Raw genomic sequence first — 14,614 nt, forward strand, 5'->3', positions numbered from 1 at the left:
GTAACGTATGTTAAAACATTTTATGTAATTAGTATGCTCATTTCGTTCACCCATAAATTTCATTAAATGTTTGATTTCCAAGCGTATTAGCTCGGATGCGGGTAGAAAGGTGTGCGCTCTGAGTGCATCTGTACGGATTTGCTTTGTTATATTTACGAACATAATTAAAACCTACTTGTTACTAGCATGTATATTCCGTTGGCGGTCTTAACTTTAACAAGCATGCTTTTTAATGGCTTCATGACGATTCATAATTCTCGACGCGACGCCCGTGCACATTACATTACGCTCCGTAGTTTTATTGATATTAAGTGGTATAAAGTTAACTAAAAGTTTTAATTGTTACATCAGTTTTTTTCCCGAAGAAAGTGCATCCTAATTATGTAAAATATCCTACAAAACTACAAGTCCTTCTTAAGAAATCAAGGTAAACAAATTATAATTAAACCATTAACTGACAAATTTCTGACCTACGCAATAAACAACGCATCGAAGCGCGCTGCGTAATTGTGGCGCTTCAGCACTTCCCCGTTATTGGATCTAACACTAAAGCTATGAATGCAAGTACTGTCAACGCTTGATGTATTATAAAACTAACATTCCTAAGCCGAACCGTGTCTTACAACTTTGAAGCGCTGCACTGTTGGATACTGTGTCAGTCTAACAATTGGCTGTAATGCAAAAGCGCTGTACGCTTTTTGTTGTACGTTTGTATTGCACAGCTTGGTTTATGTTATTCTAATTGGATTACAAGAAATTATTTAATTTTATAGTACTTAGTTATATTATACAAAATAACTTTTTGACCACATTAAAACATCGTGAAATGGCATCTTCTACTAAAACTTGTACAGGTTGTCAGAAAAGCATTAAAGATGGTAGATTTTTACGCTGCATATTATGTTCTCAAATTTTTGATATTACATGTTCAAAAATGTCTGAGAAATCTTTTACGCATATGGAGTCTGACAAAAAGAAACAATGGAAGTGTCAAAAATGTGGGAATAAACCACCGAAAGCGGATAACATAACCCCTATAAAATCATCTCAATCTTCATATGAAGACAACGTATGTAATAATATAACTACGCGAAAAATAAACTCGAAATCTATCAACTCGGAAATTGCAACAGAGGATCTAAGTTTAATGCTTTCACCTTCCTCGACCGACAAATTAATGCCTTTACTTAGAAAAGAAATTCAAAGTGCAGTTGCCGAAGCTGTTCAAAATGCTGTATCTATTTACTTTTCAAAAGAGTTCGATTTAATAAAAAACGAGCTAATTACATTAAAAGAATTAAAATCTACGATTGAATTCATTAGCGCAGACTATGATAAAGTTAAGGTAGATCTGAAAACATGTGAGAGTAGGGTGATAGAATTGTCTCAGGATAACAAGAGACTATCCGATACTATTTTCGACCTATCTAATCGGGTTACATTATTGGAACAACATTCCCGAGAAAATAACATTGAAGTCAACGGTGTTCCCGAAAATAAAACTGAAAATTTAGTTTCAATAGTAAAGCAGCTAGCTTCTACCGTCTCCGCTCCTTTAAAAGACACGGATTTAGTACACTGTGTAAGAGTGAAAAAAATGGATGAAACAAGTAACAAGCCTCGGTCCATAATCGTAAAGCTTACTTCCACCAGAGCCAGAGACGAGGTACTAGCCGCTGTTTCTAAGTTTAATAAATCAAACAAGGAAAATAAATTACATAGCGGTCATCTTGGTTTCGGCACAAAGAAAACACCTATCTACGTTTCTGAACATCTATCTCCTCACAGTAAATATTTATACGCCCGAACAAGACAAACAGCTCGTGAAAAGGGCATTGCATACGTGTGGATTAGAAACGGACGCATATTTATTCGTAAAAATGATACATCTCCAGCTAAACAGATACGTCACATTGAAGCATTAGGAAAAATTTAAATTTTCCAATATGGGATATAAGTCCGTATATCATTATATGTAAATTCAATGTATACTATCAAAATGTCCGCGGTTTAAAAACCAAATTACAGGAATTAAGACTTGCATCTTTGAATAACAATCACGATATTATAGCTGCAACTGAAACTTGGCTGGATGACTCAATAGATGACAATGAAATATTGAATAATAATTATACGATATACAGGAGAGATCGATGCACGACTTCATTAAAAGAAAGAAAGGGTGGCGGCGTCTTATTTGCAGTATCCAATAGTCTGCACTCCAAACGAGTAAAACATCTTGAGAGTGACAATGAAGATTAATGGATTTCTGTTCGTTTAAGTGAAAGTGGTATAACCAAAAATATTTTGTTTTGTGTAGTGTACTTATCTCCACCAGTAGCGTCTAACGTACTGGATAATATCTTCAATAACATAAATGGTGTTATGGATAGCAACTTATGTGACACTATAATTATCGGTGATTTTAATTTGGGTTTCATAGACTGGAAACCTGGTCCTAGACGAGATTATTTACCTGACAATAATACCAAAAATTTAGGATATATTTTAGAAGATTTCATGGCATTAAATAATTTTTTACAATACAATAATGTTAAAAATAGCAATAACAGAACTCTAGACTTAGTTTTCGGAAATTTTCCAGGTATTACGGTTAATAATAGCCCACACATACTAACTAGGGTTGACCCGCACCATCCACCTTTGGAAATTAATTTAAAATTTTTCGAACCTTGTATGTTAACTGAAAAACCTTTTGCTACTCATAATTTTAAAAAAGCTAACTATGAGCTTGTAAATGCGAAACTCAAAGCTATTAATTGGGAATCGGAATTTCGATCAGCTGCCGACAATGTGGATGATATGGTGTCTATTTTTTACAATGTATTAAAATTAATTATCAATAATAATGTACCTAAAACTAAACTTAGAAATCGAAAATATCCTGCTTGGTACTCCTTAGCTTTATTGAAGATTATAGCCGAAAAAGAGAAAACTAGATTAAAATATAAAAAGTATGGTAATCCTAGAGACGCTTTACAACTCCAAATGTTAAATTCCCGTATTACAAGAGTATCAAGTAGTTGTTATACTAGTTATAGGGAAGGTGTTGAGGGAACCGTTACTAAAAATCCGAAAAAATTTTGGTCTTTTATTAAAACTACTCGTGGGAGCTCTTCTAATATTCCAAAAGAAATGAGGAAGTCTGAATGCAAAAATATTGCTAAAACTGGCGAAGAAATATGCAATCTTTTTAAATTAAAATTTGAATCAATTTTTACTCAAGATAAGACTATCAAAAATACCAACATATTTTCTTCACATAATACATATCCCCAATTTTCTCTAAGCTCTGTATACTTTAGTGAACGTTCCATTCATAAAATTTTAAAATCAATTGATCCTTGTAAAGGAGCTGGCCCTGATGGAATACCTTCCATATTCATTAAAAAAACTCACAACAATCTAACTTTGCCACTAAAATTAATTTTTGAAACTTCGTTTAAGACCGGGGTATTTCCGTCAATATGGAAAATAGCTAATGTTATTCCTATTTATAAAAAAGGTGATAAAGACTTAGTCGATAATTACAGACCGATATCCATACTAAATCATTTTGCTAAAGTATTTGAATTCATTATTTGTCAATCATTATCAAAATATAGCTCAAAAGTTATCTCAACAAAACAACACGGTTTCTGTAAAAATAAGTCTACTATTAGCAATCTTGTAAGTTATGTTACAGATATCTCCAATTGCGTTGATAGCGGTATTCAGGTAGACTCCATCTACACAGACTTTACTAACGCTTTTGACAAAGTTGATCACTTAATTTTGTTACGCAAGCTAAAATATTATGGAATTCACGGGGAGCTACTGCGATGGTTAGAATCTTACTTAAAAGACAGACTGCAACAAGTAGTAGTCAAAGGTTATAATTCACAGACTTATACTGCATATTCGGGCGTTCCGCAAGGTTCCCATCTTGGTCCTATACTATTTCTGTTTTTTATAAATGACATTACGGACTACATAAATCACAGTGAGTGTTTAATATTTGCTGATGATCTAAAGCTGTATAGGCCTATTGAAACTGTTAATGATACAGTACTACTGCAGCAAGATTTGAGTGCTGTGCAAACTTGGTGTATTCATAATAAAATGGTACTAAATATTAATAAATGTCAGCATATCAAATTTAGTAAAAAAAAGAAAAACTTCATACCATCAACTTACTACATAGATAATCAATTAATATCCGAAGTTGAAAAGTTACGAGATTTAGGTGTAATTATAGATAAAAGAATTCAATTAAAAGATCACATAGATACAATCGTAAAAAAATGCTTGAAAATGATAGGATTTATTAAAAGAACATGTCATGATTTTAAAAACGTAAATGCCATTCTAACTTTATATTTTTCACTAAGCCGTAGTATTATTGAATATGCTTCACCTGCATGGAATCCAACTTATAAAATTCACATTAATCGCCTTGAAAGAATTCAAAAAGGATTTACAAAGTTTTTGGCATATAAAGATAGAAGCTGTCCATATCGCGCAGACTATAATACACGACTGAAACACTTCAAACTTGCCACATTGGAGAAACGTAGATGCAATCATGACTTAATGTTTCTGCATAAATTAATCCATGGTTCAATAGACTCGCAAAAATTACTTTCACAAATCTATATAAATGTCCCAAGAACGATTCCGCGTCACCCAATACAAAACACCTTCGCTATTCCTAGATTCCGTACAAATGTAGGAAAGTTTTCGCCTATTATCCGATATATGAGTCGTTACAATAATATCACTTCTCATGAGATTGATATATTTAGCCATAACAGCAATAGTTTTAAGAAAAAATTAGACTGTTTGCTCAATTTGTGTCAAGATTTTGTATTTTTTTAGTTTTTGCTTTTATTTCTTTTAATTTGGAGTAATTTATTATTGTATTGGTTTCCTTTTTGTTACTTCATATCTTTCATATTTTTGTTGTTATTTTAAAGATTTATTAATGTAAGAGTGTAATGTTTTGTTATTTGAAGTGTAAAATGTAAACGCCTGTAGTGGTGTATCACACCGTACAAGAATGTATTTCTTACTTTTTCTTAAATATTTTGTGAATATGCCGATGGTGTTTCGAAAATTAATAAATAAATAATAAATAAATGACGCTTGGAATCGTAAGCTAATGGTAATATTATATTATTAACAAAACAAATTTACTTTTAATAAATTTATTACATGAATATAAAACAATAATTAATTAATAACAAAATACTTCAATCAATTTCTGGTTTGCTAATATTATTACAAAAACAGTTTTACAATGATACGCCTGACCGTATATCGCGCTGCTTCCCGCCAAAAAGCGAATGAATTTAAAAGACGTCTGACAGCTTGACGCGTGACTTTCGGAAAGTCACACCAAATTCTCCTTATTATTATATTACACTATAATATTAATTGCTTTATATTTTGAACCAATAATTGTTTATGAAAAAATTTGACTTATGACTCAACTTAGTATTTTATTATCGATGGAATAACGATGAGTTCTAATGAGGACTTTTACAAAACATTGGATGAGAAAAAGCCATTATAGAAATGAGTTTTTTTCATTACAGAGATCGAAGAATTGAATGTTTAGTTTGAAAAATTTTGAAGGAAGACGAAGTTTGACATATAGAGATTTTGTTGTTATTTTAAAATTATCCATTTTTATTTTTACGGTTTTATTGTTACTTTTCTAGTTAATTTAATCAATTGATCAGGACTTATCTACACATACATATAATAAAAATGGAACGTCTGTTTGTGATATTAAAATAACCACTTTATACTAAAAATTTTTACAATTTTTGTCCGTCTGTTTGTTCCAGCTAATCTCTGCTACGGCTGGACACTGAATTTTCGTGTATTTAATTTGTTTATAATTCGTTTAGTGCTCGATGGTGAAAAAAAACCATATAGAAAGGTCCATGTGTCCGATAAAAATAAATAAAACCAGCTACATATGTATCCACTGTACCCCATTGGAGGAGATTTTGAGGAAGGAGCTTCAATCATTCTCCTCCAAAGGAGAAGAAGGCCTGCTTAGAACATTAACAGGTTGTTTCTTTACTTTTAATATCGAGTCGAACCTAACTAACAGCTTATACTCGTAATATACTTACCGATTATTTTCATTTCCCAGAAAGTGTTATTACAGAATACAGACATAAAGAAGAAAGCATCTTAGATCTCATTTTTGACACGGCGGACTTGTATACGCAGATATATGTAGATTTACTTCTGCCAATATCTATAGATAGATTGAGATATGATCATGTGGCCCAAGTGGCTCATTTGTGCTTCTATTTATTTTGATAGTGTTACGAAGTATTAAGATTATTATAATAAGTTGTCCTTTTAAATTATAAAACATAAACATAACATAAGCAGCCCGTAAATGTCCCACTGCTGGGATAAAGGCCTCCTCTCCCTTTGAGGAGAAGGTTTGGAGCATATTCCACCACGCTGCTCCAATGCGGGTTGGCGGAATACACATGTGGCTGAATTTCGTTGAAATTAGACCCATGCAGGTTTCCTCACGATGTTTTCCTTCACCGCCGAGCACGAGATGAATTATAAACACAAATTAAGCACATGAAATTTCAGTGGTACCTGCCTGGGTTTGAACCCGAAATCATCGGTTAAGATGCGTTCTAACCACTGGGCCATCTCGGCTCTTTTTTTTTTAATTATATAACGATTTATCTACTTTGAGCTTAGCAACCATAAATAAAAGAAGTCCACCACACACGTTTAAAAATATTTTTACTTTTTACTGGAAAATCTTAAGATTTACCGTAGTTCGAGCTTTTACAGTAACATATATACGAATATAACAGTACAGGAAAAAGTTCTATAAATACTTAAGAGCTCATCGTAGCTCTTGGATGAAATTTCCGAAAACTGTGCCATAAAATGACAAAGTAATTTAACATGAGTGAATTTGTGTGACTAGTGTAACAAATAGTGGGGGGGAGGAAACTTTATAATTCTCAGTTATGACAAAAGTTCTTGATTTACAAGTACTAGGAGAGCAGAAACTACCTGGAGCTGACCCATTAAAAATGTTTCAATTCTGAAAATATTCCGCGCGGGAGTAGTTCCATCTCCAATTTAATGCATAGTGGCTGTTTAATTTTGTAATGCACTTAAACAACTACAGGCTTGATTCTACTTTTCAAGAAGTTCATATTTTATTTTTTTAATATAAAACTATATTGGCATAGACCTCTCTCATCACGGAGAGGAATTTGTCACAAATGTTGCTGATAATTCCATTGGTAGATGAAACTCTTGGCATTTCTATTGCCATATACAAAAACGTGTGGTTATTGCTATAACAAAAAGTTTAATATGGCACTACAATTTTGTTGTCACCATGTTATCTGCAGTGGTATTCTGTCATCAGGTGCTGAAACGGTTATTATTATTACTGCCGCAAGAACGTCTGTGGGCAGTAGTGATCATAACTTATCATAATCTTCAGATAACAAATTTTACTTTGTGTAAGTTTGTCTGGGTAAGTACGACCCACTCATAAGATATTCTACCGCTAAACATCAGTACTCAGTATTGTTGTGTTCCGGTTTGAAGGGTGAGTGAGCCAGTGTAACAACAGGCACAAGGGACATAACATCTTAGTTCCCAAGGTTGGTGGCGCATTGGCGATGTTAGGAATATTTCTTACCGAGCAATTGTCTATGGGCGGTGGTGATCACTTACCATCAGGTGGCCCATATGCACGCCCGCTAACCTATGCATTAAAAAAAAAATAAAAAATTATTCACCAATCAGTTGTTTTAAGGATGTGCCCATGATCGCTTTATTCTTATTTCGTATAACTGTAACAATCCAAGAAGTTACAAAATATAAAAGTATCTCTCTATAGACGCGGCCAACTATCTCCAACTAAACCTAGTATACGAAGAGTTAATTTGTTAGAACGCTTACCGACTTCACATATCGTCTATCCGCTCGCAAACCGCCAAAGAAAACACCCCCCACATTTTACCTTCGAACATTACTGTAATCAACTCGTCGACGAAACAAATTTAATCTCAACTCCCGCAACAACAAGTCCCGAATAACAAACCTTATTCAATTGTCATAAAGACGGATATTGTTGAATGGGTTTACGGAGTTGCAAAATAAATTTGGTGAACTTCGTTCAGACGGAATCCGAGTCGGTATTCGCGGGTGTAAAAACTGCTATAAAAGTCAACGAGAGTCTAAGTCTGGATCGTGCTAGTAAACTGTTTGGGGCGTTTTGAGTAATCATAATAAATAAACGAAGCCATGGATTGGATCGAAGTAATGATGAACATTTCAAGATCTTTTATCTGTGATCTTCGGTGGGTTTTCTCGCAATCTTGAGGTAAGAGCAAGACGCGCTCGGGTACAAGCAGTGTTCCGGCGATCATGCATGCAGAGTTTTTCTAATGAGTTTCAATTTCACCCTTATTATTTTAATGTTATATTTTTTTTGTATAAAAAATAGTATTTACGGATGAAAAAATTTAAATGTCAAATAGACTATTTACAAAGGTAATATGACTGCGGGTTTTCAAAAATACCGGGCTTTGGTTGATTAGGTTACTTACCCTGGAGCCATAGGCGGGCCGACCGTCAGAGCGTAACGGTAGCATGCGAAAGCGATCCCGTGGCGCCCGCCGAAGAGACAAAGAGGGTACCACTGGTTTTTAGTGGGTATTCCGGTGTACTTCCACGTGGGGGAAACGCGAAACGTATTTTTCCAGCGAGATAAAAAGAAATTACTTACCCTTAACATGTTATAAAACCTTGGAAAAGCAAAGATTGACATTATTTTAACTTCTTTAATCCATTATAATATCTTATGTTTTTTATAAAATAACCATGAGATTCGTTCTTAATGTATATAATTTATATAGAAATATGTAAGTATTACATATATATATATATGGTGATATACAATTCTACGATGATATATATATATATATATATATTACCGTAGAATTGTAAATACCGTTATATTGTAATCTGTTTCCCATAGTGTAAATTGGCGAAATATTGTGAACGGTCATTTAACTCAAAATAAAACGTCAAAAATTTCGATAGTTTATGTTATTTCGATTAGGTTAGGTTAGGATTTTTATAATTTAACTTTAATTAGGTTCGGTAGATTTTAATCTAAAAGTAATGCATTCATTGTAAGCAGTAACAGTATTTACAATTTTACTCATACATTCATCAGAAAAGTTATTTTCATTTTTAATACGCGTGACAAAGATTTAAATTTAGATCGTGTTCTAAAGTAATAATAAAAATTACAATGTATGATTGTAATTTTTATTATTATTGCGTAAAACTGCCATCTATGTTTTTCTACAGAAACTATGAAGACATAAGAAAATATTGTACTAACTTATTGGAACATGATTCTCATTAACGACAATAGATGGCGCTTATTACTAACACTATTAAAAACACTTTTTGAGGACAATCTAAAAATTGTACAATAAATGTATTTATATATTTTTTTATTTCGTATTTTAAAAGTTTAATAAAATCTACATAGAATCTGAAATCTTCCAAGTTCCAGATTAAGGCTGTATATCGTTAGACCTTTTTCATCTTCTTTTAAATAAATACCTACATTTAAAACAAATAGACACAATATAATTAATTTCACTACGTATCTTCTCTATACTACTAATATAACCGTCTTAACAACGTAATAGCAGCGGCCGATGTCATGACGAGCGCTGCAGGATTCAAATGGTTGCCAGAGTTTAGTTTACAAGAGTCTTCTGTGTTATTGAAGATCAAGAATGGCGTGTTTTGAAGGCTGTAGTTCCCAACTATTTGGTCCAACATGGCAGCATCTGTTTTCTTTAAATGTGGAGTGCGTGTTAGCTTCCATAGTTCATCTGAAATACAATACAAATATTCTGTATTTATAATTAGCGACCCGCCCCGGCATCGCACGGGTGCAATGCTGACACTAAATGTACTACAGAATGTCTTTATATGCAAGCGTTTACAGCTTTTTTGTTATTAGACAATACAGACCGCTATGTCCCTGCATTTTAAATCTATAGATAATATTTTCGATATGCATTTAAATTACATGCTGTAAAAATCATATTGATCTACAAAAAATGTGTTAAAAGTAACTTCATTGAAGAAGGATTCATGCTGAATTGTTTAAAATCGCTTAGTAAATAAGCCATTATTTCTCGTAAAAAGCAAAGAATAAAAAATGTTTATTAAGGGCTATCCCTAAGAGATAGACATATACTATTTGTAGACCTTCTTAAGGTGTACAATACTGTACTGCATTATTTTGATATATCTCGTAGGGTTAACCCTAACTTAATTTTAGCGCAAACAAATATTCGTTTACGACTTCATATTAGAAACCTCGAAAATTATCAGTGTTTGTGTACTATATGATGCATGTATATATATACCTTCCTATTGAATCACTCTATCTATTTAAAAAAAAAACCGCATAAAAATCCCTTGTATAATTTTAAAGATTTAAGCATACATAGGGACAGACAGACATCGGGAAGCGCCTTTTTTTTGTACTATGTTATGTTTATGACTTTATCTGACTACTCAGATGGACTTCCATCTGAGTAGTCACCCACGTCATACATTCTCCCACCAAACAGTATTACTACGTATTCTAGTTTAAAGGGTGACTGAGGCTACTACGGACTAATTAGAACTACAGGCACAAGGAACATAAAACCTGAGCTACCAATGTTGCTGGCGCAGTGGCAGATTGGTTAGTTTTTGTTGCGGCGACAATGTCTATGTGCTGAGGCGACTTATCATGAGGAGGCCTATTTCACCTAACCGTGCATCAGAAATAAAATAAGGATAAAGTTAAATACAGAGAATAATTATATAAAATTATATAATAAATGTTACAAAAGGCGGTCCTATAACTTCATGTGCCGTTATCTTCCGTTAAGTAGTAACCTTGAAGTTTAATGAAGTGATAACAATATATGAATACCTTTATCACTGCTGAGTTTGTCTATAACGGTAGACTATTTGAAATTTGGTCATTGAGCATAAAGTAACAGCCTGTATAACCTACTCCTAGGCTTAAGCCTACTCTCCTTTTGCTTGCTTTTGATGAAAGATGTGCAATATTTTCTTCCGACAAATACAAGTTTCCTCCAAACACGAACACGAATTATAAACAAAAATAAAGAACATGGAAATTCAGTGGTGCTTTTAGTTTTGAACCCGCAAACTTCGACTGAAATTAATTTGTTGTCACGCGGCCATTCCTCGTTCATTTATTATTATTACTCTTAACTTCATTTATATAAATTAACTAGCTGTGCCCGTGACTTCGCGCGCGTTTGAATTTAACAAAAAAGTTACTGTTGTAGCCTAAGTTACATCAGCTATCTGCCAGTGAATGTCCCGTCAAAATCGGTTGAGGCGTTCCAAAGATTAGCCGGAATAAACAGAATTGTTGTAAGAAATGTTATTTTAATATTACAAACAGACATTCTCATTTTATTATATGTGTAGATAAATATATAGTATAACAAAAGTAAATACAATTTAACGCAATTTGCGTTAAATATTTTTTATAGTCTCTAAATTGTTTGCTAAGTGATTAGATCGCTTTTTTGTCTGTCTGCGTGTGACCTCTGTTGAAGCGAGACTTGCTTCATTGAACTCTATTGTTTATTTAAGAGGAAGGAGGAAGGAAGAATTCCATTAATGACTTTTAGAGTTCAATGTCATTGAAATGAGGCAACTATTAGTTCCACGCAGTTCTTTTCAATTACCTACTATTTATTTATTGTTTAAAAAAAATGCAGAAACAAGTTGGCTTACTACTGCAGCTAACATGAAAACATAAAAAAATAATTTGTGAAATTCAGAATCTTGGATTATTTGGCGGCAAATAACCAATACGTAGGTAATACAGTGCGCACAAACACAGGTCCACTCTACGGAAATCCATTAACGCAGGCTGGATTTCCCAGATGAGCTCGGAGCTAGGGCCGCAAAATTTGGATAGTCAGCTTATTTAGTAGCTCCACACAACAGTTAACCCACAAGTCAACGTTTAAAAAATCAAAAACGTAATCAAAGCATATCTCAAAGAACTGCGTAATTTAATTCTTTACATTATTATTTTTTTTTGGTTTCTAGGAAGTTAGGGACAGCATCTAGGGGCGGTTAAGAAACAAGACAAATGTTCTTTACGCGCTTTCCAAGACAAGAGGGTTAAAACAATTCCAATACTAAACAACGGACTTATAGATTTTCATAGGAACAAAAATGTGTCCGTATGCAATTCACTGAAGAACTTCGATTATAAAACAAAAGACGGAGCGCATGAAACATTAAACTGGAGCAACAAAAGCTAAAACAAAATTAAAAACGAATGCCAATTCATAAATAAGCCTCCTAAACACACTTTGTATAAATAGAAGCATTACATTATCCTATTGATTTTCTACTATTTAAATAACCTACCGCCGGTTTAGAAAGAAACACCTCCTAGAAAAGGGCTGAATTCTATCATACGAGTAGTCATTAGTTTTATAATATACTTTAAAAAACAAACGTTCCTTAACGATTTTTTGGGATCCTATTGTAAAATCGTATACATTGCGCAAAATTCGTAACTAGCTTATGCTTGTTCCTAGTACTAATAGTATGTTTCATAATTTGTCGCAATGATTACGAAAGTCTCTTATATTTTTACGAACATACGTCACATTTTAAATTATACATTGAAAAGTGAGAGTCAATATTTTAAAACACAACTTACATGTACTGCTGTTGCCGTCGGGATTGTCGTAGCAGGCAAATATCAAAGCATAGTGTTCATAGTTCACATCCAATACTGAATAAGATTCAGATTTCTGATCTGTAATCATTTTTTTTTGGGTTTTCATCAGTGAATGAAAGGGATAAATGTATATAACTTGTGGTGGATAGAAAGAGAGAGGATGAGATAAAACGAAAGGTGTTAAATTATTTGTACCAAAAAAAAATTATGGATAAGCCGACCTAATTCATAAATACATTTAATATTAAAATAGTTTGTCCATAACAATGTTGTTTTAATATTTTACACTAGTGGTAGTACTAAATTAAACGGCTTTGCTCGGCAAATTTATTGATAAAGATTTTTTTTTAATAGATATAATTCATATCCTATAGCGTTTACGAATAATGTTTATTTTTGTCGATGATAAAAAAATATGTTATTGGATAGTTTTGGAGATTATCCCCTACATATAAACTAACAAATTTGACCTCATTATAATATTAGTATTTTAAACGAATGATTACAAAAATCAATCACTTTTTACAAAAAATATGACCTAAACACGTAGAGATGCAGGAGAAAAACGAATATTTTTATAATAGAGAACTTAAAATTAACGAAAAAAATAATAATTTTTTTACAGGTTATATTATAAATTGGAGTATTTATTCATTACTTACCAGTATACGTGACTAACAGTAAATCACCACCATTACTGCCAACGGTAAGTGCAACAGAACCATTGTAGTAGGTAGCGGTATTGTTGACCACCCAGCTGATAGAGACATCAGTGGCATTGTTATTCTTGTGGTTGAAGACTACCATCGCGCAGTCGCCTTGCATGTTGAGGTCTGTCGCGACTGCCGTAAGGTACCACTTGCCATCGAGCTGCAAAAGATTTAATGTTTATTTAGTAATTCCTTTTTTTTATGTTGTGGGTTGGCGAACGAGCATATATGCCACCTGACTTTAAGTGTTCACCACCACTCATAGATATTGTCGCTGTAAGAAATACTAACCATTCCTTATATCTCCAAAGGGTCACCAACCTTGGGAAATAAGATGTTATGTCCCTTGTGCCTGTCGTTACACTGGCTCACTCACCCTTCAAACCAAAACACAACAATAGTAAGTAATGCTGTTTGCCAGCAGAATACCTGATTAGTATCGACCCAGATAAGCTTCCACAAAGTCTTGTCACCTAGTAAGCTTCTAAAAAGACGTCAATTATACTGACACATACGAAAAGCCCTTAATAAAATTTCCTTAAAAGACTTATACAAACAATAAAGTTTTCCGTGGCAAAAAATATTTGATTATATCTATTATGGATTATTAACATAACTGGCGTTATACAAATTAGATAATTGTAAAAAAGTAACTCTTTAAGTATTCTACAAAGAAGAACCGTGAATAATCTACTTAGTTTGTTTAAGGTAAAGTGTTTCATCTTTTCCACCACAGAGAAGAGAAATTTTCTTAAAGGCGCACATCTATAGACATTGGCGACCACTTACTAACAGCTGGCCCATCTGCCAGTCCCTTTGGCTATTAAATATAAAAAAAAAAATGTTCGTCTTACCTCAACTAAATCCAATTCTCTAGGGCTAACATTTGGACAACTAATATTTTGCATAACACATTCAATTTGATAATTACAAAGAATAAAAACGATACAAAAACGTAACATTTTGAAACCTTGTCACAGCAGCTAACGCTGTACCGTTCTTGAACTGACTAAGGGATATCACAAAAAGTTGTGACTTTTATAACGGGTTTTTTTTGGGAGTC

The 14,614-nt window shown here is 33.1% G+C and overlaps 2 protein-coding genes across 2 annotated transcripts; one reads left to right on the forward strand and one right to left on the reverse strand.

The window, feature by feature from the left end:
• Nucleotides 1–934: 934 nt before the first annotated feature.
• LOC125071104 lies at nt 935–1,936 on the forward strand. The gene has a single exon (XM_047681195.1). The coding sequence runs from the start codon at nt 935–937 to the stop codon at nt 1,934–1,936; it is 1,002 nt and encodes a 333-aa protein (XP_047537151.1).
• A 7,778-nt stretch (nt 1,937–9,714) lies between these two features.
• Nucleotides 9,715–14,513, reverse strand: LOC125071031 (insecticyanin-A-like). Its single transcript, XM_047681085.1, has 4 exons — nt 14,406–14,513; nt 13,504–13,711; nt 12,821–12,919; nt 9,715–9,932 (listed from the first exon to the last, which is right to left on the reverse strand). The coding sequence occupies exons 1-4, from the start codon at nt 14,511–14,513 to the stop codon at nt 9,715–9,717; spliced, it is 633 nt and encodes a 210-aa protein (XP_047537041.1).
• Between the last annotated feature and the right edge of the window lie 101 nt (nt 14,514–14,614).

This window comes from Vanessa atalanta, chromosome 18 (assembly GCF_905147765.1).
Source record: "Vanessa atalanta chromosome 18, ilVanAtal1.2, whole genome shotgun sequence".
NCBI lineage: Eukaryota > Metazoa > Arthropoda > Insecta > Lepidoptera > Nymphalidae > Vanessa > Vanessa atalanta.